This window comes from Hypanus sabinus, chromosome 11 (assembly GCF_030144855.1).
Source record: "Hypanus sabinus isolate sHypSab1 chromosome 11, sHypSab1.hap1, whole genome shotgun sequence".
NCBI classification, from domain to species: Eukaryota; Metazoa; Chordata; class Chondrichthyes; order Myliobatiformes; family Dasyatidae; genus Hypanus; species Hypanus sabinus.
In genome coordinates, this window is record NC_082716.1 from 110,863,095 (window position 1) to 110,886,833 (window position 23,739).

At 51.1% G+C, this 23,739-nt stretch overlaps 1 protein-coding gene across 5 annotated transcripts in view; it reads left to right on the plus strand.

The window, feature by feature from the left end:
- numbl (NUMB like endocytic adaptor protein) overlaps positions 1–23,546 on the plus strand; it is a 203,700-nt gene extending 180,154 nt beyond the window's left edge. For all 5 annotated transcript variants that reach the window (XM_059985119.1, XM_059985122.1, XM_059985123.1 and 2 more), the window contains exons 7-9: positions 6,440–6,733; positions 9,379–9,546; positions 14,763–23,546. In XM_059985119.1, coding sequence (XP_059841102.1) covers positions 6,440–6,733; positions 9,379–9,546; positions 14,763–15,469 — 1,169 coding nt within the window. In that variant the 3' untranslated portion in view covers positions 15,470–23,546. The remainder of the gene's footprint in view (positions 1–6,439; positions 6,734–9,378; positions 9,547–14,762) is intronic.
- The last annotated feature ends 193 nt before the right edge of the window (positions 23,547–23,739 follow it).

The following is a 23,739-nucleotide window of genomic DNA, read 5'->3' on the forward strand; positions in this document are numbered from 1 at the left end:
AACACCCCCACCCCAACCTCCCGTTCCCATCCCCAACCCCAACCTCCCACCCACTCCCCACCCAACACCCCCACCCCAACCTCCCGTTCCCATCCCCAATCCCAACCTCCCACCCACTCCCCACCCAACACCCCCACCCCAACCTCCCGTTCCCATCCCCAACCCCAACCTCCCACCCACTCCCCACCCAACACCCCCACCCCAACCTCCCGTTCCCATCCCCAACCCCAACCTCCCACCCACTCCCCACCCAACACCCCCACCCCAACCTCCCGTTCCCATCCCCAATCCCAACCTCCCACCCACTCCCCACCCAACACCCCCACCCCAACCTCCCGTTCCCATCCCCAACCCCAACCTCCCACCCACTCCCCACCCAACACCCCCACCCCAACCTCCCGTTCCCATCCCCAACCCCAACCTCCCACCCACTCCCCACCCAACACCCCCACCCCAACCTTCCGTTCCCATCCCCAATCCCAACCTCCCACCCACTCCCCCAACAACACCCCCACCCCAACCTCCCGTTCCCATCCCCAATCCCAACCTCCCACCCACTCCCCACCCTCAGACCCCCACCCCAACCTCCCACCCACTCCCCCAACAACACCCCCAACCTCCCGTTCCCATCCCCAATCCCAACCTCCCACCCACTCCCCCCCACAACACCCCCAACCTCCCGTTCCCATCCCCAATCCCAACCTCCCACCCACTCCCCCCCACAACACCCCCAACCTTCCGTTCCCATCCCCAATCCCAACCTCCCACCCACTCCCCACCCTCAGACCCCCACCCCAACCTCCCACCCACTCCCCCAACAGCACCCCCAACCTCCCGTTCCCATCCCCAATCCCAACCTCCCACCCACTCCCCACCCAACACCCCCACCCCAACCTCCCGTTCCCATCCCCAACCCCAACCTCCCACCCACTCCCCACCCAACACCCCCACCCCAACCTCCCATTCCCACCCTAACCCCCACACCCAACCTCACAACAGCCCCACCCCCAACCTCCCATCCCCACCCAACACCCCCAACCCCCAACTTCTCATCCTCATCCCAACCCCCACAACCAACCTCACAACTCAGCCCCACCCCCAACCTCCCATTCCCAACCCCCACCCCGATCCTCCCATCCTCACAACTCAGCCCCACCCCCAACTTCTCATCCTCATCCCAACCCCCACACCCAACCTCACAACTCAGCCCCACCCCCAACCTCCCATTCCCACCCAACACCCCCAACCTCACATCCCCACCCCATCCCCCACACCCAACCTCACAACTCAGCCCCACCCCCAACCTCCCATCCCCACCCAACTCCCCCAACCTCACATCTCCACCCCACCCCCCACACCCAACCTCACAACTCAGCCCCACCCCCAACCTCCCATCCCCACCCAACACCCCCAACCTCACATCCCCACCCCATCCCCCACACCCAACCTCACAACTCAGCCCCACCCCCAACCTCCCATCCCCACCCAACTCCCCCAACCTCACATCTCCACCCCACCCCCCACACCCAACCTCACAACTCAGCCCCACCCCCAACCTCCCATCCCCACCCAACACCCCCAACCTCACATCCCCACCCCATCCCCCACACCCAACCTCACAACTCAGCCCCACCCCCAACCTCCCATCCCCACCCAACTCCCCCAACCTCACATCTCCACCCCACCCCCCACACCCAACCTCACAACTCAGCCCCACCCCCAACCTCCCATCCCCACCCAACACCCCCAACCTCACATCTCCACCCCACCCCCAACCTCCCATCAAGACTAGGGACCTTGTGTTCTTTTGGGTGGCTGGCCAAGATCACGAATATTTCCAAGCACATCTCAGAATCAGGTTCATTATCACTGACGTATGTTGTGGAATTTGTAATCTTGTGGCAGCAGTACAGTGACAAATATATAAAAAATACTGTAAGATTTAAAAAAATCAATACACAGTGCAAAAGTAGAGCAAAGTGTGAGGTGACATTCATGGATTCAATGTCCGTTCAGAAATGGGATGGCAGAGGGGAAGAAGCTGTCCTGAATCGTTGAATGTGTGTTTTCAGGCTCCTGTACCTCCTCCCTGATGGTAGCAATGAGAAGAGGGTGAGCCTTGGGTGGTGAGAGGCCTTAATGATGGGTGCTGCCTTCTTCAGGCATTGTCTTTTGAAGATGTCCTTGATAGTTAGGGAGCTGGAGCTAGTGATGGAAGCTCAATGGTGGGGAGAGAGGGTGGGGGCTGGAGCCAGTGATGGAAGCTCGATGGTGGGGAAAGAGTCTTGATGATCTGGAGGCTGGAGCTGGCTGAGTTTACAACTTCCTGCAGCTTTTTCTGACGCTGTACATTGTGCCCACATTCCATGTGGAGTTACAGAGCTTTCCGTGGTCTGACTGAGCCTTCCATCAGTCAGAATTGACCATGGACGTTGTGTCCTAGCTGTCTAGATACAGAGGCCAGGACAGTACGATGCGGAAAGCAAGCTGTTGCCCCTGTAGCAAGCTCTTCCTCTCCACGCATCTGCTGAGCTCAAAGGAACGGGAGAGGCCAATGCAGTTTGGTACCAGCAGCATCACAGGGTTGCCAGGCAGTGTCGGACTGCCTTCGGGACTCCATCTCCGGATTTTTCCCTTGGGGATTACTCCCGAAGCCTTCCACGTGAGTGGGTATATCCGCAAGGCAGAGGTTTGAGATCAGAGCTTTCTCTCTCCTAGAGGAGTACCAACCGCGACAAGCCCCATCTGCCTGAAGTGACTGGTTTTAAGGCGCCAGTAGCCCACCTTTGCCCCTTCACCCGTCAGTTCTACTGGGCTTAGTAGCGAAAGCACACGTGAAGGCCAGGAGCTGGACTTGGTTGTCAGAGGTTATTTGAGCCACACGCCATTGGGAGCATTTACTAGGTAGTGGGAGCTTGTCCCCATTACCACCCCCAGCTATAACAGCCTTAAGAAACCAAGGTCTGCCAAGGTTCCCATGAGAGACCTGTAGAAAGTTGCTAGTCTTTGGTGACATACCACGTCTTCTGAAACTGCTCGTGAACGATAGCCGCTGATGGATGTACCTTCTTTATAATTGCATCGATCTGTTGGGCCTCAGAGATGTTGACACCCAGCATTCGATCACAGTATCCCACTCCCCCGAAGCTCAACCTAACCTAACGTTGGAGCATTGGCGACTTTATAGATGTGCTGACATTGCCGAGGGTTCGTGAGAATGATTCTGGGATTAAAAGGATTATCACATGAGCAGCGACTGGAATTTAGAAGAATGACGGGGGATCTCAATGAAACCCTATCGAATGTTGAACAGCCCAGATACAGTCGATGTGAAGAGGATGTTTCCCTTAGTGGAGGAATTTAGGACCAGAGGGCACAGCCTCAAAATAGTGGGAAGTCCATTAGATAGAGATAAGGAAGAATTTCTTTAGCCAAAGGATGGTGAATCTGTGGACTTTGTTGCCACAGACGGCTGTGGAGTCCGGTCATTGGATGTCGTTAAGGCAGAGGTTGATAAGTTTTTGATTAGTCGTGGTGCGAAAGGTTATGGGGAGAAGGCAAGAGAATGGGGCTGAGGGGAAAATGGATCAACCATGGTGAAATGGTGGAGCAGATTCGATGGGCCGAATGGCCTCACTCTGCTCCTACAACTTACGGTCTTATCAATATTGTGAATCCACACAGTCTTTTTCCCCCCGGGGTTCAGGAATCAGGAACTAGGGGGCACAGGTTTAAGGTAAGAGGGGAGCAATTTAACGGTAACCTGATGGGGCAACCTTTTCACCCAGCAGACCAAGGGGGGCTGTGTGGTCCTGGTCGTAGCGAGGACTAGGCCTCCAGCCTGTTTACAGCCGCCCAGGAGAGAGGCAGAGTTGGCGCGTTTACTGGAGTCTGACTGGGCCGGGGTCTTGGACTGTGGTTTTTGTGTGACTGTATATGCTGTTATTTTGTGTGTGCTTTGTGCTGTGTGTAACTGTTGGTACTGTGTTTTGTACCTTGGTCCCGGAATAACACTGTTTTTCGTTTGGCTGTATTCGTGGGTACTCGTATAGTTGGATGACAATTAAACTTGTACATGATCTTGGTGCATATATGGGCCAAGATGCCAGAGGAAGTGGTTGAGGCAGGTACATTAACAACATTTAACAGGCACTTGGCAGGTACATGGATAGGAGAAGTTTAGAAAGTTATGGGCCATGCATGGGTAAACAGGACTAGCCAAGATGGGACTGTGAGTCAGTCTGGACTAATTAGGCCTTTAAAACCCGATGACTTAATAGATCTATTGAAATTCAGTGCGGAGTAGGCCCTTCCAGCCAGACAGCAATCCCCTGATATAACCCACTAATCACGGGACAATGACCAATTAACCTACAGACCGGTCGATCTTTGGACTGTGGGAGGAAACCAGAGCACCCGGAGGAAACCCACACGGTCACAGGGAGAACATAGAAACTCCTTACAGGCAGTGGTGGGATTTGAATCCAGGGTTTCCCGTGCTGTGAAGCATTGTGCTAACCACTCCGTGCCGCCCCAGGATTTTATTGAAACCTACTGAGAGATCTGGATAGAGTAGGCACGGAGAGAAGATTTCCACTGAGAGGAGAGTCCAGGATCTGAGGGCACAATCCACTGGCAGGTGAGACTGGAACTGAGCGACCTGGAGTTGAGATTCAGGGGAGTAGATTTAGGACGGAGACAAGGAGGAACTGATTTCCGTGGAATTCTCCACCCAGGGAAGGTACAGCCCTCGCAGTGTGTTGTGTACGAAGTGAGGCAGGGAGTTAGAAACACCTTCTCAAAATTCGGATGAGTCAGAAGCTTCCTGCAGAATTTTTAAATGAGAAAACTTTGTGAAAAGATACTTTCTCAAGAGCAAATGCCTCCAAGAGAACCATAACTATAGGCTTGCGTGTCTCAATGACCCGGAGAGCTACGTTGGCTGGAGTCAGGGCTTTATGCTTTGGCTCTCGGTAGGGTCACCCAGGTCAAAGGGTAGAGGCCAGACTCGGAGTGGTCCACCGGTCCTCCAGGTTCGGGGGTTCAGCTCAGGGCTGACAACCCTGACTGGTATAAAAAACAATTGTCACAGAAACGGCAATGAAGAATCCTATATCCGCGTGTGACGGTATTCCTGTATCTTTTCCCGGGACACGCATGATTGACAACAGAGAAAACCCAGAGGAAGCTACTGACACGATGAAAGAAGGCCTGAACACCGGCCCTAAACTACACCTGGGACACAATAGAGAAGGCCAGACAGAGATGGAGGACAGTCATTTCTGCCCTAAACACCAGCAGGGAGCAATTAAAGAACAAATGAGTGAATAGAGATGAATGTCTTTCTACTGTGTCTGCTTCAAGTCTAAATCTGAATTAACCTGCACAGAAAATGATGTGGAAAAAAACAGCTTTTGAAGAGGAAAAATGACGTTGGTACAAAACAAACAGCACCTCTAGATGCAGGACAGAAGCAATGGAGGTTACCTCATTGAATATATTAAACATTTAGTTAGATCTGTTTCTTGCATACAAGGGGAATTAAGGGTTTTGAGAAAGGTGGACGGTTCAGCTATGATCTTATTGAATGGCAGGCTGGAAGGACAAGGTGGCTGACTCCTGCACCTGTTTCATCTGTCCACAGCCTCAGAAGAAAAGAAAGTCCTTTTCTAACTGGTTGCCCCACTATTGAAGGATGCCGAGGCTTTGGGGAGGGTGCAGAAGAGGTTCACCAGGACGCTGCCTGGCTCAGAGGGCTCGTGCTATCACGAGAGGCTGGATAAACTTGGAGTGTTTTCTCTGGAGTGTCGGAGGCTGAGGGCAGATCTGATGGAGGTTTACAAGATTATGAGAGGCATAGATAGAGTGGACAGGGAGTATCTGTTTCCCAGGGTTGAAATGTTTAATACCAGAGGGTGTGCATTGATGGTTTAAAGGGGCATGTGAGGGGTAAGTTATTTATTCAGAGAGTGGTGGATGCCTGGAATACACTGTGGTGTGGGGGCAGAGGCAAGTACATTAAAGGCTTTTAAGAGACAGTTGAATAGGAACATGAATGTGAGGAAATGGAGGGATTAGTGTTTGGTTAATATACATTTTACCTGGTTCAGCACAGCATTGTGGGCCGAATGGCCTGTTCCTGTGCTGTACTCTTCCATGTTCTGTGTGGAGGAATTTCTTCAGCCATCTTCAAGCCTTCACCGTTAGATCTGCTTCTAGTGGGTAGTTAACCTTCGGGGTGTGGGAAGGAACTGGAGCAGCCAGAGAGGGTGTACGATCCGCACCATGGTTCTGGAGTTCGGGATCCCCTGGAGCTGTGAGACCGTGGCGGTACCCGCCGCACCGTTGTGCCGCCCTGCGTTCCATGAAGGTGGGCGGGGGAGAGGGGTTAATATGGCCAGAGGGTGGACGCCTGACCCGTGTTGTGTTTGCCCCACAGGTGAGACGGCGGTGGTGGGCAGTCCTGCCGCAGGATCGGCAGCCCCCCCGTCCGGCAGTGCCTCGCCCCCTCAGGGGGCAGCCTCGCCCGTGGACAAGAGTGAGTCGAACCCCCAGCACGCCATCCCCCGAAGGCACGCGCCGCTGGAGCAGCTGGTGAGGCAGGGCTCCTTCCGAGGGTTCCCCGCCCTCAGCCAGAAGAACTCGCCCTTCAAGCGGCAGCTGTCCCTCCGCCTCAACGAGCTTCCCTCCACCCTGCAGAGGAAGACGGCCGAGTTCGAAGTCAAGAGCCCAGGTAAGAAGCCTGGATAATCCTGAGGGGGCAGGTGGGGGCTTCATCGTGGGTGCCTCAGGAAAGCTCTGGAAAGGGAGAGGAGGAGCGCGTAGTTGGCAGAGAAGGCATATGGCATGGCTGGGGCACTGAGTGACTTTGGTCCAAAGATGTACTGGCCCAGGAGAGGGTCCAGAGGAAGTTCTTAAGAGTGAAAGCCTTGTCGTACAAGGAGTGTTTGATGTTTTCGAGCCTGTTCTCACTAGAGTTCAAGAAGATAATGAAGGGGTAGGGGTCTCCTTGGAACCTGCTGAAGGTCCAGGTCGCGTGAGCATGGAGAGACTAGGACCAGAGGACACAGCCTCCGAATAGAGGGTCATCTGTTTGGAATGGAGTTGAGGAGGAATTTCTTGAGCTGGGGAGTGGTGAATCTGTGGAATTCATTCCCACACGTGGCTATGGAGCCAAGTCATCGGGTGTATTTCGAGCAGAGGCGGGTAGTTTTTGATAACCGTTATGGGCAGAAGGCAGAAGATGGGAGAAGGGGTCAAAAGAAAAAAATGCCAGCTACAATTAGGCTGAAAGGCATGAAAAGCATGTTCCTGCTCGCACCCTGAGGTTGTAGGACGTCTTTTTGCAGCCGTATAAAACTTTGGTCAGACCCCACTTGGAGTACCGGGTGCAATATTCCGACCTTGGAAGGGGATTTGCCAGGATACTGCCTGGACTTGAAGAGGTTGCACAGAACGACGTTGTTCTCTCTGACACACCGAAGACCAAGGGGAGAGCTGATAGACTCCTAGCTGGAGTGCACAGTAAAATCTTTCCTTCCCAGGATAGAATTGTCAGTTACTAGAAGGCATGCAATTACATTGTGCTGTGCCAGCCCACAGCCCACCGATTTAACCCTAGTCCAATCACAGCACAGTTTACCATGAGCCTACAAACCGGTACGTCTCGGAGAAAACTGGAGCTCCCATGCGCACGTGGGAAGCAACGTACATAACAGAGGAGGGCAGAGCTGCAATACGGTAACCACCACCCAAACTCAAAACTACTACCACTGCAAGGGAAACGGTCACCTTCTCCTCTCTCCACCCCTTCCAGTGTCCAGTTATTCTGCCTGATGGCGGGGGCGGGGGGGGTGGTGTCATAGAACATAGAACATACAGTCAGTACAGGCCCTTTAATCCACGATGTTATACCAACTTTTTAATCTATTCCAAGATAGGAACTCTTCCCTCCATTTTCCTATCATCCATCTGAGAGTCTCTTCAATGCCCCGATGTTTCTGCCTCTCCCACCACCCCTGGAAGGGCATTCTACGTACCCACCACTCTCTGCATAAAACATACTGATTATTTCTATTTTATTTACGACCCTGAGTAGTCTCTTCTGGCCCTTGGACCCACGCCGTCCTGCAGCCCCCGACAATGCCTTTGAGGAAACCTCACTCAGCTTGGGAGTGAGATGCGTGAGAGCTCAACGTTTAAGAGGAGTTTGGATTGACACATGGATGTTAGGGGTACGGGGGGGGGGGGGGGGGGCTATGATCCCAGTGCAGGTCGATGGGAGTAGCCAGCTTCAATGGTTCGGCAATGACTAGATGGGCCAAAGGGCCTGTTTCTGTGCTGTACTTCTCTATGCCTCTGTCACAGCACAGCTGTGTAGTGATTATCACAATACCAGCGACCCGGGTTCAGTTCCCGCCACGGTCTGTAAAGAGTTTGTACGTTCTCCCCGTGACCACGTGGGTTTCCTCCGGGTGCTCCGGTTTCCTCCCACAGTTCAAAGACGTACCGGTTGGGAGGTTAATTGGTCGTTGTAAATTGCCCCGTGATTAGGCTGGGGGTAAATTGGGTGATGGCTGGGTGAGGTGACTCAAAGGACTAGAAGGGGCGGTTTTGCATTGTATCGCAATAAATAAATAACCCTTATTTCACCCTAGCCTAAGCATTTAAAAATGACCAGTTAACCTATCGGGTACACCTTTGGAAGCGAGACTGCCCGGGGAACCCGTGCATTCCACAGGGAGGTAGTACAGACTCCTCACAGAGGGCAGCGGGATCGGCCCCAGGTGTAACAGTGGCGCGCTAATTATGTCAACTGCTCTCCCAAGGCAGCAATCTGCCATTTGAGTTTTATACTCTGTTTTTGCTCGGTTATTTTTTGTTGTTTGCGTGGTTTTTCACGTAGAGGAAGGGAGATAGTCCGTTCAGCACGGACTAGAAGGGCCGAGATGGCCTGTTTCTGTGCTGTAAGTGTTATATGGTTATATTGATGCTTGATCTTTCTCATTGAATGGGTTTGGTTCCATGGTGCCTGTCTGTGGGGAAGATGAATCTCAGGGTTGTATATTGCATACACACTTTGATAATAAACATCCTTTGAACTTTGAAATTATTGGATTAAAGAGTAGATACAGTAAATGGGGGCAGCAGGCTAGTTTAAACGACGGATGGGGCTGTGTCTGCAACTCTACGATTCCTTCTCCTGAGCAGAGTAGCTGCTGCGACCCATCCCAGCAGAATGGCTTGTGTGTTCTGTAATAATTGGTGAGGGTCGTCCAGCGCCGATGGAGAGGGGTTTTGGGCATGGCCGGAGGGACTGGGTTGGGATACGCAGCGGTATTGACCTTCCACTGTTTCTGTGTTGTTGTCTCACCCCAGTGCCGGAGTTTGACTCGTCCCCCAGCAATGAAGCAGGCAGCGTGGAACCCCTCTGCCCGCAGGGTAACGCAGCCGTCCACAAGCCCCCCGCCGACCCGTTCTCCAGCACGCCGGCCAGCGGTCTGATCACAGCGGGTGTCCCCACACCCCCCCCACATGCACCGCAGGGTAAGTGCCTCTCCGAAGGGCCCGTGGGAGGGGGGAGGGAGGCAGGGGTGGAGCAGGAGCGTACCTGTACAGTGTGCCGCGTGCTCATGGAACCGGGTCGCTTTACCTTCTCGCAGACTCCTGGAAGGCATGGAAACCAGACTGGTTTATTACCACTGACAAGTGTCGTTAAATTCGTCGTTTTGAGCCAGCTGTACAACATGATACGTAAAATATAAATTGCATTAAGATATTATATTAATAATTGAGATTAGTAGTGCTCATGGTTTCAATCTGATGGTGAACGGGAAGAAGCTGTTCCTGTGTATCGTCAGGTTTCTGTATCTCCTCCCTGATGGGAGTGAGGAGAAGATGGCATGTCCTGGGAGCTGGGGGTCCTCGCTGACCCTCCACCCCCGCCGTACCAGATGGCGACCAGCCAGTCAGAACGTTCTCCCCAGTACATCTAGAGCAGGCCTTCCCAACCGTATTTATGCCACTAACCGGGGGCTCTGTAGACTCCAGGTAAGAGTCATCGAAAGTGTCTTCAGTGACAACCCAAATGTCCTCAAACTCCTAGTGAAACATAGCCACCGGCATGCCTGCTTTCTAGCTGCTGTTGGGCCCAGGTTAGATCTCCAGAGATGTTGACACCCTGCTCACCCTTTCCACTACTGGTCCCTCGATGAGGACTGTGTGTTCCCTCAATTTCCCCTTCCTGAAGTTCACACTCAGTTCCTTGGTCTTACTGACACTGAGTGCGAGGTTGTTGTTGTGTTACCACTCAACCAGCTGGTCTACCTGGCTCCTGTACGCCCTCTTGTCACCATCTGAGATTCTGCTGACAATAGTGCTCCACGTCCTCCGGGTATCGAGCAAGTAGATCAGAGAGTGCCAGCTGCCGGCAGGGTGGGAGGCTCATCGGGAGGAGAAACACACAGTACAGCACAGAAACAAACCATACGGCCCACAACGCCCATGCCAAATAGTTTCTGCCTGCGTATCCCTCCCCCATCCGCTACATATTCACCTGTATATAACTGCCACTATTGTAACTGCTTCTCCCACAATCCCTGGCAACCGGTTCCAAGCGCCCACCGCACTCTGTATAAAATCGCTACCTGGCTATTTATAATACAAGAGCAACACCTTATTTTCCATCTGGGCAGCCTCCAACCTGATGGCATGAATATCGATTTCTTTTTCTGTTAAAGAAAATTTCCCTCCCCCTCCTCTCTACTTCTGTTCCCACTCTGGCCTCTTACGTCTTCTCACCTTCCCTGGGTCCCCTCCTCCTTCCCTTTCTCCTATGATCCACTCTCCTGTCCCATCAGTTTCCTTCCCCTCCAACCCTTGACCGTTCCCACCCACCTGACTTCACACATCACCTTCTACCGGTTCTCCTTCCCTCCCCCCACCTTTTTAATCTGGTGTCTTCCCCCTTCCTTTCCAGTCCTGATGAAGGGTCTCGGCCCAAAACATCTACTCAGAAGGTCAGGTAGCATCTATCGAAATGAATAGATAGTTGACTTTTCAGGCTGGAAGGTGATGGGTGAAGCCAGATGGTGGGAAAGGTTAAGGGTTGGAGAGGAAAGAATCTGATAGGAGAGGAGGTGGAGAAAGGAGAAACATAGGAGAAAGGGAAGGAGGGGCACCAGGGGGAAGTGAGAAGAAGTGAAAGGTAAGGGCGGGGGGGGAGTTTGGCTACTGGAAGGAGAAATCGATATGTATGCTAAGAGGTTGGAGGCTCCTCCATCTTGAGGCTCGCTTCATCTTGGCACAAGAGGAGGTCCTGGATCAACACTTTGAGATTTTATTACGAATGCCCGATTCTGATTCTAAAACTTACGCCGCACGTTTCAAAGATGAATAGTGTTGTATTTGTCACACGTACATCGAAGCTTACAGTGAAATGTGTCATCTTGCGCCAGCAAACAACACGGTGCGAGATTGTGCCTGCGAGTGTTACCAAGCTTCATGCGCCAACGTAGCAAGCCCACTACTCCCGAACCCGAACCCGAACCCCTTTGGAATGTGGCAGGAAAGCCATGTGCTCATGGGACAAAGCATGAACTCCTTCTATACAGCGGTGGGAATTGAACCCCGATTTCTGGTGCTGTAAAGCACCACTTACCACTGTGCTACTGTGCCATTCTTCTAAGACTGGAGTTCCCAACCCCTTGCTTTGGTCCCTGGCATCAAAAAGGTTGTAAAACCTTGTCTTAAGCATTGCTAGCATAAGGGAGGAGGTACAGGAGTCTCAACACACACCCTCAACGTTTTAGGAACAGTTTCTACCCCTCTGCCATCTGATTTCTGAATGGACATTGGACCCATGAACTCCACCTCACTACTTCTGTTTTCTCTTTCTTTTGTTGCTCTGTTTTGCTGTACTTATTTAACTTAATCATACACAGTACTGTGCTGTATAAAGGTCTCGGGCACAGATATATAGTTCAGGAGCCCAAGACCTCTGCACAGTAATGTAGTAATTTTATGTATTGTACTGTACTGCTGTCACTAAAAATACAAATTTCATGACATATGTGAGTGATGATAAACCTGATTCTGATCTGGGTCTCAATTGTGGACTGAGAGTGGGAAGGGGGCAGGGAGAGGGGAATCATGGTTGGGAAAAGGGGAAGGGAGAGGGGAGGGAGTGGGAAGCACCTGAGAGACATTTTGTAATGATCAATAAATCCATTGTTCGGAATTAAATGACCTTGCCTGGTGTCCCAGGGCTGCTCCACATCCCCCCTAGCCCCGCGTCCCTGCTCTCCTTTTGATACATACACACACCACCCAAGACTCTTGCATAGTACGGTGTTTAACATTTCTACCCTACAATAAAGGTTTTAACTGCCTACCCTATCTATGACTTTCATGGTCTTACTAACCTCTATCAGGTCCTCCCATGACCTCCAGTACCCCAGAGAAGACAACCCAAGTGTGTCCACCCTCCCTCTGTGGATTCTGACGGTCGGGCCTGTCTCTGCGTCTGATGGGAAAAGCTACAGCTCTGAAAGGGGCCCCTCGGCCCGTAGAGTCCATTCTAACCCTTGAGCATCCAGTTTATTCTCCCCACATCTCCGTCAGCTTCGTCCCAGATTTTAACACTCACCTTTACAGAGGCACAGTGGTTATCACAACGCTTTACAGTACCAGCGATCTGGGTTCAATTCCCAACGCTGCCTGTAAAGAGTCGGTACGTTCTCCTTGTGACCGTGTGTGTTTCCTCTGGGTGCTCCAGTTTCCTCCCACAAGTCCAAAGACGTACCGGTTGGTAGGTTAACTGGTCACTGTAAATTGTCCCGTGTGGTTAGGCTGGGGAGGTGATTCGAAGAGCCAGGAAGGCCTGTTCTGTGTTGTGTCTCGCCACATTCTCTTGATAGCCAGACAGACAGACTTTTTAAAACAAAACTGCCAACCTGCTTTTCCTTTTTTGGGAAAGAGGAGGACACCCACGTGGTCACGGGGAGAAGGGGGCAACCTCCATACAGTCAGCACCAGAGAACGGGATTGAACCCGAATGAACATTATAACCTTGATTTAAAACAAAGAAATGAACCCATTTGGTAAATTGGCTTTTTGTTGTCATACATATCCAGAAACTTGTGTTTCAAACCCTCCACACGGATCATTTAACCACATCCGTGCACTGAGGCAGAACCAGGTGAAATGATTTATTATCCACCACATGACCCTGAGGTTCAACTTCCCACAAAGACACCAGAGAATGGACATCAAACCCCCTCCCCCCACGCAAAAAAAACCACAAGTTGCCCGCATAGCATGCAGAATGAAGTGTAACAGCCAGAGAGTGCAGACGGTAAGGTGCAAGGTCACATTGAGTTAGATTGTGAGGTCAAGAGAATCCACTAACTATAGGCCAATTTTATGTTGATGGTGGGGAGAGTTTTAGAATGAATCAGGAAAAGAATTAGCTATTAAACATAGAGAATTTATTTATTTGTGCACTCTTTCAGACATGGACCATTCTATTTTTTTGGTGTATTTATAGTTGAACCAGCCTCCCCTCCACGGACTCTGTCTACACTTCTCGTTGCCTCTGTAAAGCAGCCGGCATCATCAAAGACCCCCCCCCCCCACCCCCCGCCCCGGACATTCTCTCTTCTCCCCCTCCCATCGGTCAGAAAGTACAGAATCCCACCAGCCTTGACAACAGCATCTATCTTGCTGTTGAACAGTGACTGACTCCTAATTGCCTCAGTCTCAAGCACCCAGCAGCATTTACCCCCAGGCATTCTCTCTTCTCCCCTCGGGCAGAAGACTCAAAAGCACGTGCCACCAGGATCACAGACGGCTGCTCTCCCACTCTTCAATGGACCTCTAGTACGATAAGGTGGATCTTGTCTCACAGTCTACCTCGTTACTATCCTGCACTTTGGTAGTTATTACGCTTTATAAAACCCTAAGATATAGGAGCAGGGTTTGGCCCGACGAATCTGTTCCACCATTTCATCAACAATTCCCTCTCACGCCCGATCTCCTGCCCTCTCCCTGTATCCCATCATGCCCTGACTAATCAGGAATATATCAGCCTCCGCCTTAAATACACCCAGAGACCTCGCCTCCACAGCCCCCTGCAGCAACAAGGTCCACAGATTCACCACCCTCTGGCTAAAGAAACTCCTCATCTCCATTCTAGAGGGACATCCCTCTGTTTTGAAGCTGTGCCCTCTGTCCTGGACTCCCCCACCGAAAGGAACATCCACTGTATTGGGGCCCTTCAACAGGTTTCAATGAGATTCCCTCCTCAATCTTCGAAATTCCAGAGACTAGTTTAACAGGCAATTTGGCTGCAGGTTTACTTTGAAAAGTAAATTTCATTGTCCAAGTACATATATGTCACCATACACAACCCTGAGATTCATTTTCCTGTGGGCAAACTCAACAAATCTATAGAACAGTAACTACAACAGGATCAATGAATGATTCACCAGAGTGCAGAAGACGACAAACTGTGCGAATGCAAACAGCAATAAGTACCGAGAACATGAGATAATGATGTTATTGGTTTCCCTTGATCTAATGATTTGATTGACATAAACTGTATGCAGGACAAGACCAGTGAGCAAGGGATTTGATCACATGTCTGGTGAAAGGCTGGTTGCCAGGGGAGCAGGGAGGGGGACCCTCTCTGTACTGTGTGCATGGGTGGGTGAGACAAGGAATCGCACCTCCACCCCTCTGACCCTCTTCCTTTTATCTTGCAGGGGCCGGAGGATGGGTGGACGTTGCTGCCGCCACCACGGTGGGCGGGCCCACTGTGCTGAGCTCGGCCTCCTTCCAGCCAAGCCACCGTCGGACGCCCTCTGAGGCCGAGCGATGGCTGCAAGAGGTGGCAAAGGCGGCCCGGGCTCAGCAGCAACCGGTTTCTGTGCCAATGGGGCCTCCCGTCGTGCCCGTGGCCCTGGACGCACCCACCAGCCTCTTCGGTCCGCCGCCCCTGCAGCCCGCCTTTGTGCCCATGGCAACCTTCCCACCACCAGTTGGGGGGTTGGCCAATGGCCTGACCTTCCCCTCCGCCAGCGTGCCCGTGGTGGGCATCACCCCCTCGCAGATGGTGGCCAACGCCTTTGGCAGTGCCCAGGTTTCGCACGGCTCTCAGGGTTCCGGCGTCAAGGTCCCCTCCTTCCCGCCGGCCTTCGGGCTCACCCCCCCGTCCTCCTCCGCTCCTACTGCCGTCCTCCAACCCACTCCCGCCCGGCAGCCCAACGGCACAGGGGCTGCCATCTCCTGCCAACCAGCCGGGGCTTCGCTAGGCCGGGGACCCTGGCTGCCCGAAAACCCGGCCCAGGAGGCCGACCGCTTCGAAGCCCAGTGGGCCGCCCTGGAGTCCAAGGCCCAGCCGCGGGCCACCACCCTGCCCACCAACCCCTTCACCGCTGACCTGCAGAAGACCTTCGAGATCCAGCTCTGAGAGGGGCCCCGGCCCTGCCGCAGAACCACTGAGAAGGAACACTTGGAATTTCCTCCCACCTCTCCGCGCCAGGCGCCCAATGAGAGAAGGCCGGCCCCACTGTCTCTGGTGTCTGAGCCCCCACCCACTCTGGGGAAGGTCCAGTACAAGCCTTGAGCTGTGGGAGGAGACCCCCTCCCACCACTTCTCCTCTCCCTCCCTCCCCTTCTCATCCCTCAAGTATCCCTTCTTAGTAGCGACCTCACTGTAGTGAGAACGTTGGGCACACCCGTGGAGTCTGCGTGGGGAGCTTGATTTCGGCTGGGCAGCAGCAGCCGCAGCCTCCGGTTTCCTCGTGCCCACCCCCCCCCCCCATTAGCTCCACCATTTTGGGAACCAGTGGGCTGGGATTCATGCACTTAGACAGAAGCCCGAGTCTTCCCTTCCCTCCAAGCCCTCCCCCACATTCTTGCACCTTACTGCAGAAATCTAGACAACTCTGTCAGCTTTGAAATTTCGCACAAAGAGAGAGCTTATTTTCCTCTTTAAGCTTCCTGGTGGCTCTTTTAATCCTTTCAAAGAATCTTAAAATCCAGATCACATGCTGCCAAGTCAACCGCCGACCGAAGGCCCGATCTGTGCTAAACAGAGCCAGGTGATTTCGTCGCAGTGTATTCTAAGTGTGAAAGGGCTGAAGTTAGGAGGGAGGTAGGGGCCTGTGGCCTGTTGGCTTGTGCTTGTACGTCCACTGGCTTTGGAACTAGGGTTATCTGCTGGCAGGCTGGGGGTCTCCCATGGTAGTTCTCCCAGGAGACAGGGCCAAAACAGAAACGGCAACCAATTTCCTCACGGCTGTTTCTTTGGGATGAAAACAGAACACTGGAAAGGCTCAGTAACAGTGGGAAAGATCGAAGACCATTGTCCTGAACCGAAAACTCTGCTTCTGTCCTACACAGATGCTGCCCGATCTGCTAAGTATTTCTGGCATTTTATTTCGGAATCGCAACATCTGCAGATTCAACTTTTCATTTCCAATTTGCATCCTTGAGATTTGGCCCAAGTTATCTCAGCCTGATTTGGTCCGGCCTGGTGGTACGCAGGTGCCCACTGAGGTCCAAACACGCAGGTAGCTACAGTGATCACAGATTTTGACCTTTGAGGCAGGAAAGTATATGACACTTTTCCTTTAAAATTAAGATAGTGTAGAGATATTCTATATTCTAAGGTATTTTGGTAAAAATATATATATTTACTAAGGTTTTTGACTTTTTTTTTTAAATGACTCTCAGAGAAGACTTGACCACAACATAAGTATGGACTCTTCAATTTCTTAAAAGCTATGCAACTGAACACTAGACATGGCAGGCCAGCATTGAAAGCCTCGTCCAGTCCAGGGACCAAGAAGTCTTTACCTTCCTTGTAGCATCCCTTCTGCCCTCAGGATGTCCGAAAGCAGCCAACGGGAGGCTTGGTTGTTATTGTAAGGTGGGTGGTTGGTTGGGTCGAGATGGTAGAGAGAAGGCCTGTGGTTTTTCTCCCCTCTAGTTTTGAGGAATATGCCCGTTTGCTGTTCCCTCCTCGGCCAATGCTTCATCAAGGCTTTCCTCTACCTCACAGAGTTAAAATAATTCACTTGTTCGTCCAGCGTCTCTCGTTATCCCCAGATGGACCACTGTGTTGTGACAACAAATGGCCTTCCCCAGTCCACTGTTAGTTTGATCATCGAGATCAAATTCCCCAGCCAGGGGTGAGTAGGGACACTTGGCCAGACTTCGAGTTGCTCCCTGCTGATGGATCTCTCTTTATTTTCTGATCCTTGGGGTTCCTCCGAGAGTCAGGAATGATGAGCAGAATTCCAAGATTTTAGTGTATTTTAGAGTACAAACATCCAATTAATAACCAATAAACTACGCTAAAGGATATGAGACAAGGGAATAAGGATGGCACCTCTGAAAAATCCATAATTTTTATAGATAAGATGAGGGAGATTCCTTAGATAGGAATAAACTAATTAAGAGCCTACACGACTAATGGCATTACATGGGTAATTCTTAGCCAATAAAAAAAAATGAGAAAGGTGATAAACCGTTAGTTTAGCTGCTATACCACTTTCTGCCAGTGAGTGTGAAAAATACATACAGGAGTTTGTTAAAAAGTACAATTCTTATAAAAAGTATTATTTTAAAATAACAGTGTTGATTTTCCAACACTGCCAAAACAAGGACCCTTGTAAGTGAGGGAACAATGTGGAATTATGTGATGCAAACTCCACTCAGAAAAATCAATAAGCAAGAAATAGAATCATTGTTATCCCTGTTGTCATTACATCAAGAGGTGTTCAGCTCACCCCAAAGGAGATCCAGATGTGAATCCGATTAACCACCCGTTAGAATAGTGGCCCTGCAGTCTGCGACGGTGTAACAGCCTGGGCAGGGAGGTGATTCTTAAGGGGCATCCTATGGGAGAAGAGGTTTGGAGAGTGAATTCTCTCATTGCAGAGTAATATTGCACTTTACAGGCCCCTCGGTCCACAATGATGTACCAGCCCTACCTCCCACCTAACCCTTCCCTCTCACAGAGCATTCCATTTTTCTACCATCCATGCGCCTATCTAAAAGACCCTTAAATGTCCCTGATGCCTCCACAACCACCCCGGCAATGCATTGCATGTAAAGAACCTACCTACCTCTGACAATTTCCCTTTACTTTCCTCCAATCACATTGAAATTTTGCCCACTCATATTAGCCATTTCAGCCCAGGGTAATCTCTGTCTGTCCACTTGATTTCTTCCTCTGTCAAGTCACCGAAGGTGAACAGATTTCAGAGGACTGGGGATGATGAGAATAAGATGTAGAAGAATTTAAAAGCAAGAATGTGAATTTTAAATAAAAAAAACATGAAATACTGACAGAACTCAGCAGGCCAGACAGCATCTATGGGAGGAGGTAATGACAACGTTTCGGGCCGAAACCCTTCATCACTACCTCCTCCCATGGATGCTGTCTGGCCTGCTGAGTTCTGCCAGCATTTCGTGTTTTTTATTTATTTCTAGCATCTGCAGATTCACTCGTGTTGCCTTGTGAATGAGAATTTTAAATGGTTTAGACCATAAGACGTAGGTATAGAATTAGGCCATTTGGCCCATCAAAATGCTCCACCATTTAATCATGGCTGATACTTACCGCCCCCCCCCCCCCCAGCCCCACTCCCCAGTTTAGGGAAATCAACAGGCAACTCTGCTTTTCGGAGTTCAGCCTGGGTTCAGTTTAAGCTGAGGTTTGGTGTCCAGGCCGTTAGTGATGTTCTGAAGGCCCAGGCAAAGCCTTGGGACATTCCCTTCTTCCCATGACACTTCCTCCTTCCTGATTATATTGCACAATTTTACATTCACATTTTCCTTCCATTTAATAATTTACAAGCCCTCTATTAGAAGCAATTTCTTTTACCTGATGAATATTGATGAGGAAGTTAATACGACCGGTTGCCATGGTTACAGTCTACAGTCTTTGTAGGCCAATTCCGTGCTGTAATGTTTACAGGGGCACCTCATTGGCTATCGTTCAGTGGAAGAATTGCCTGTTAATGTTTGTGGAAACCAGTCAGTTGTTCCTGGTTCATTTCCCCACCTCCCGCTAACCGCCCTTGACGCCTGCTCCCAATACACTGCCTTTATTTACGAGCAGACTGGGAAAAAATAAGGAGGAGGCATATAAGTCTTTGAAAGATCAGTGGGTAGGGATTAAGGGCTGTGGATTCCGAGGAGGCCTGGGGCAGATCAGTCACAATTTGAAAGACCAGGACTGGCCAGAAGGGCCGAGTGGCCAATCCCACTCCTAGAACAGCGCACGCCAATCTGCTGGAGGGACTCAGCCACTTGAGCAGCATCTGTGGAGGGAATGGCTGAAGGCCCGGCCGTGAGTTCCAAATAGCAGTCACTCTCTGGGACAAAGAAAAACTTAGCCCTCAACTCCCCTTCCTCACCTGAAACCCAAATCCTTTTATTTCAGTACCCCTAGCACAGCAAAACGACTCTGACCATCCATGCAATCTAAAGACTAAGGGTCCGAGGATGTGCTAGGAGACAGCCCGCATGTTGCCACATAGTATGCCCACAAGATATCCCAGCCTGTCCAAATGTGGGAGGAAACCAGAGCACTCGGAGGAAACCTACACAGTCACGGGGGGGGGCGGGGCTGAAGGTTCAAACTACTTTGAGGTAGTGGAGGGAATTGACAGGCGCTGTAAAGCGTTCTGCTAACCACGACCCTGCCTGACATATTTGTGTCAGATCACCCCTCAGTCTCCTTGGCTCTGGGAAACGCGTGCCCAACCTCATCCAATCTCTCCATGACTGTCCTTCAGAAGCGGTTTGCCATTGCCTCCTTCTGGGCAGTGTCTTTACAAGACGGGTGAACCCAGCCATTATCGATACTCTTCAGAGATTGTCTGCCTGGTGTCAGTGGTCACAGAACCAGGACTGTGATCTGTACCGGCCGCTCGTACGACCACCCACCACCTGCTCCCGTGGCTTCATGATCGGGAGGCTAAGCAGGTGTTACACCTTGCCCAGGGTGACCTGCAGGCTAGCAGAGGGAAGGAGTGTCTCATGCTTCCATTGGTAGAGACACATCTCCACCCCAGACTAATTCAATGCTCCTTCATTTCATAACCAAACTCTAGTAGAACTCCGGCTCCTTCCAATAATTTTATACCTCCCCTGATAGCGCCCCCTACCTGTTGCTCATGCCACACAAAATCCTTAAATAATTATAACCATTTATAGTTTATAAATCCATATTACTGCTTTTTTAAAGTACAAGTAATATATTGCTTTAAATTAATTTTTTTTAAAAGAACCTACCTTTACTAAAGCCACGCAAGATCAGACATCTAAAGGTGACGTCTAGGTGTAGGTCTAAACTGAAGCCTGCGGCCTGCACTGTTGTGGTGCCTCGGAAGTTCCAGGGTTTGGCGCAGAGACGCACATGGGGGCGGGAGGGAGCTGGACTGAGGGGGAGAGGGTTGTAAAAGTTCAAGTGTCGGGGAGGGAATTCCAGAGGTTGAGATGCGGGTACCTAGGGGTGATGAAACTTTATCTGCCCGGGGAAAGGCCATTGAGCTATAGGAGCAGAGCCAGGCCACACAGTCTGTCGAGTCTGCCATTCTGACTTTGCTTTGGGGGCTTTCCCTCTGTCCGCTGTGTCCCCGTCAGCAGGCAGTTCACAAAGTGCTGCCACTCGCATGGATGTTCCTTTTACAAAGCTGCTTTCGTCCCTCCATACCACTCCTACCACCCTTCCTCCACCCCCCACCCTACTGGCCAACCGTGTCCCTCTCTACCCACCCAATCGACCGTCCGTCCCCCCCCTCCCCCCTGCACCGGGAGGGACAACGTGCGCCAGAACCTCACTCCCGTCCCGCCTAGGTAGCACTGACTGATCTAAGATGCCCTGATCCGTTGTCCTCAGTGCTGTGAGGGGCGACGTTACTCCCGTCCTGGCAGGACGCTGGCAAAGTGGGACACAGTAGGGCAGGGCATACCAGGCGCCGCGTGGGCAGCACTTTACCCGTGGAACTGACGTGAAAGCGCAGAATCCACTTCCCGTCCAACAGTCCAGCCCTGGAGAAGTGGACGTGTACGTTGTACGTTGGGGGGGGGGGGGGTGCGGGGGAGGGGAGACAACAGAGGAGGCCAGTTCAATGTGACGCCACCCTGTTTTCAAAAACAAAACAAAACTATTCCTCATTCGATTCCGGCCATTGGCGGCGTTGAGAGTCCATCCAGAGGAGGGGGATTCTCTTGAGGTCCAGTCAAGGGATACCCCGGTTTCCCATGCCTTATGTCTTAATATTACCTGGCGGAGATAAGGGAGCTTTTGGAAAGCCAGGATCTCGCACCCACCTGTGTTACGTTTCCATGCATGGGGAAATATTGCATTGTGGGGTTTTAAATTAATGCCAAATTCTTATTTTATATGTATTAATATATATTTGAAATAGTTATTGTTTATTAAGCTCAAAGTAATAGCAATCATCATCATCAGAACCAGGAGGTGAGTTCAGTCTTTGAAGATAGTCTCATCTTTTGGGAAATTGTCTGGTTGGCCACGAAATGCTCTGACCTCGATCCACTATCAGGGTTTACAATTAGGGCCGGGACCAATCACCCATCGTGTCTGCCTGCCAATGCTTTGTCCTCTCACAGACAGGATGGTGGGACCAAAACTCCTCGCTCCACTCCCAAATCATTCGCTTTGCCTCGACTTGTTTCCTGTCCTTCTCCGAGCTGTTGGTGGCATTTGTGTCAGTGTCCTTGGGCTGGGCTGCTTCTCATTGAGTTAATATAGAACAGTACAACACAAATAGGCCTTCAGCCCATCTAGCCCATGCCAAAACCATTTAAATGGTCTACCCCACCAGGACCACAGCCCTCCACACCCCTACCATCCATGTACCTATCCAAACTTGGCTTAAATGTTGAAATGGAGCTCGCATGCACCACTTGCGCTGGCAGCTTGTTCCATTCTCTCACCACCCTCAGAGTGAAGAAGTTTCCCCTCCTGCTCCTCTTAAACCTTTCACCCTGAATTCATGGCCTCTGGTTGCAGTCCCACCCATAACGACAGGTTGATCTGCAATGGCTTCCAATGGCCCTGTGGAATCCTCACAATGAGATAAAAACCTCTCCATCCTTGCAGATCCAGATTCTGCCTGGTTCCTGATGGAAGCCAGTTTTGCCCACATCTCCCCCCGCCCCCCACACACACACACTGCAGCCTCCCTGGTACCGTGCAGGAGTAAAACTCAGAGTGAGTTCTCCACTCAAATGATGGACACAGAGAAGACATACAATATGCAGATGGATGCCTCATCTCCCTCATTCACAGCACATCTCTCATTCAGATTCACATTTATTCAGCACTTGTACATCAAAACCTACAGTGAAATGCTCCATTTGCATCAACAGTCAACGCAGCCAAAGATGGGCCCTGGGCAGCCCAAAAGTGTCGTAGCTTGCCCGCAATGTTCAGCAGACCTCCGACCCTAGGCAGAACGAGTCTGTCCCTCCCTCCCACCCAATCACACTCACAGCACGTGGCCCCGGCACTTTATTCTGTGCCCTCCCCAGTGTCCCCTTCTGCCCTAGATAATTGACATTTGGAAATTCACTGTCCTCTGTGCTGTTGCTGTCCACTGCAGAATGCTGGAGTTGTCCCACAGTGTTGTTACAGAACAGTGGGTGGAGAGGGGATGAATTTTCACCCCCCCCCCCCATTCCCTGAATTCATATTCCTTTCTATTCGTCCCATCGAGTCCTTGCTGGTTCTCAGAGCAATGACATCCACCTACTAATTCCCCCCCATCCCCACACTGCAATGCACAACAGTACAAGGGCTTCTGCCCGTGATGTTATGCCAACCTGAGTGTAAGCCTTCCCTCCCACACGGGGTCCCTTTCTCTATCATCCATGTGCCTATGCAAACAACAGCAAAGCCCCAAGGAGAGACCCTGGTCTACAGTCCATCAAAAACTAACTGTTCACTCCAACATTCCTAGGGCCCTCTCTCTCACTAAGGGAGGGAGGGACAGATATCACTCCTTCCACAGCAAGAAGAGCGGCAAACAGGCGCTGTTTCGATGTAAGTCACAGTCTGAAGCCTCGTCTTTATTTCAAGTTCCCCGACTCGAGAATCGGCACCAATCTCTCTCTCTCTCTCTCTTGCGATGGTGAGAGAGGGGGAGAAGCTGCTCCCCGAGTCCTCCCACTGTCAAATGCCACACCTCTTCCACTGGGAAGACTTAACAGAACTAAAACACCACCAAGCCAAGAGTATCGCCAGACAATTTTTCAAAACATGCTATCGGTGAATTCATGAAGATATTTAAAATCCTTTAACCTCTTAGTATTAGCTTTACTTGACCATACCTTTTTTTTCGTTAAAAATGACCAAGTACTGTATTTAAGGGCCTGCAGATCCACTTGCTGTTAATCTTCCAGTGGTGGACGTGGCCCATGTCATATTATGGGCATCTGTACCGGGCTTTGTGTTTAACCTGTGGATATGTTCCAATAAACTGATTTACCATACAACACTAGCTCCGTGTCTGTGCTGGCTTCATCCTTAGCTCTTGCGCCCTGGAATCAGAGAGAGAGATATGGCATGGAATTCATACCACATCAACTATCGAGTCCTCATTTCTACATACTTACCTTTAACTGCTTTCTTTCCCCTCAATCTCGATTCTACCACTCACCTGTGCACTAGAATCACAGAGCACTACTGCAAGA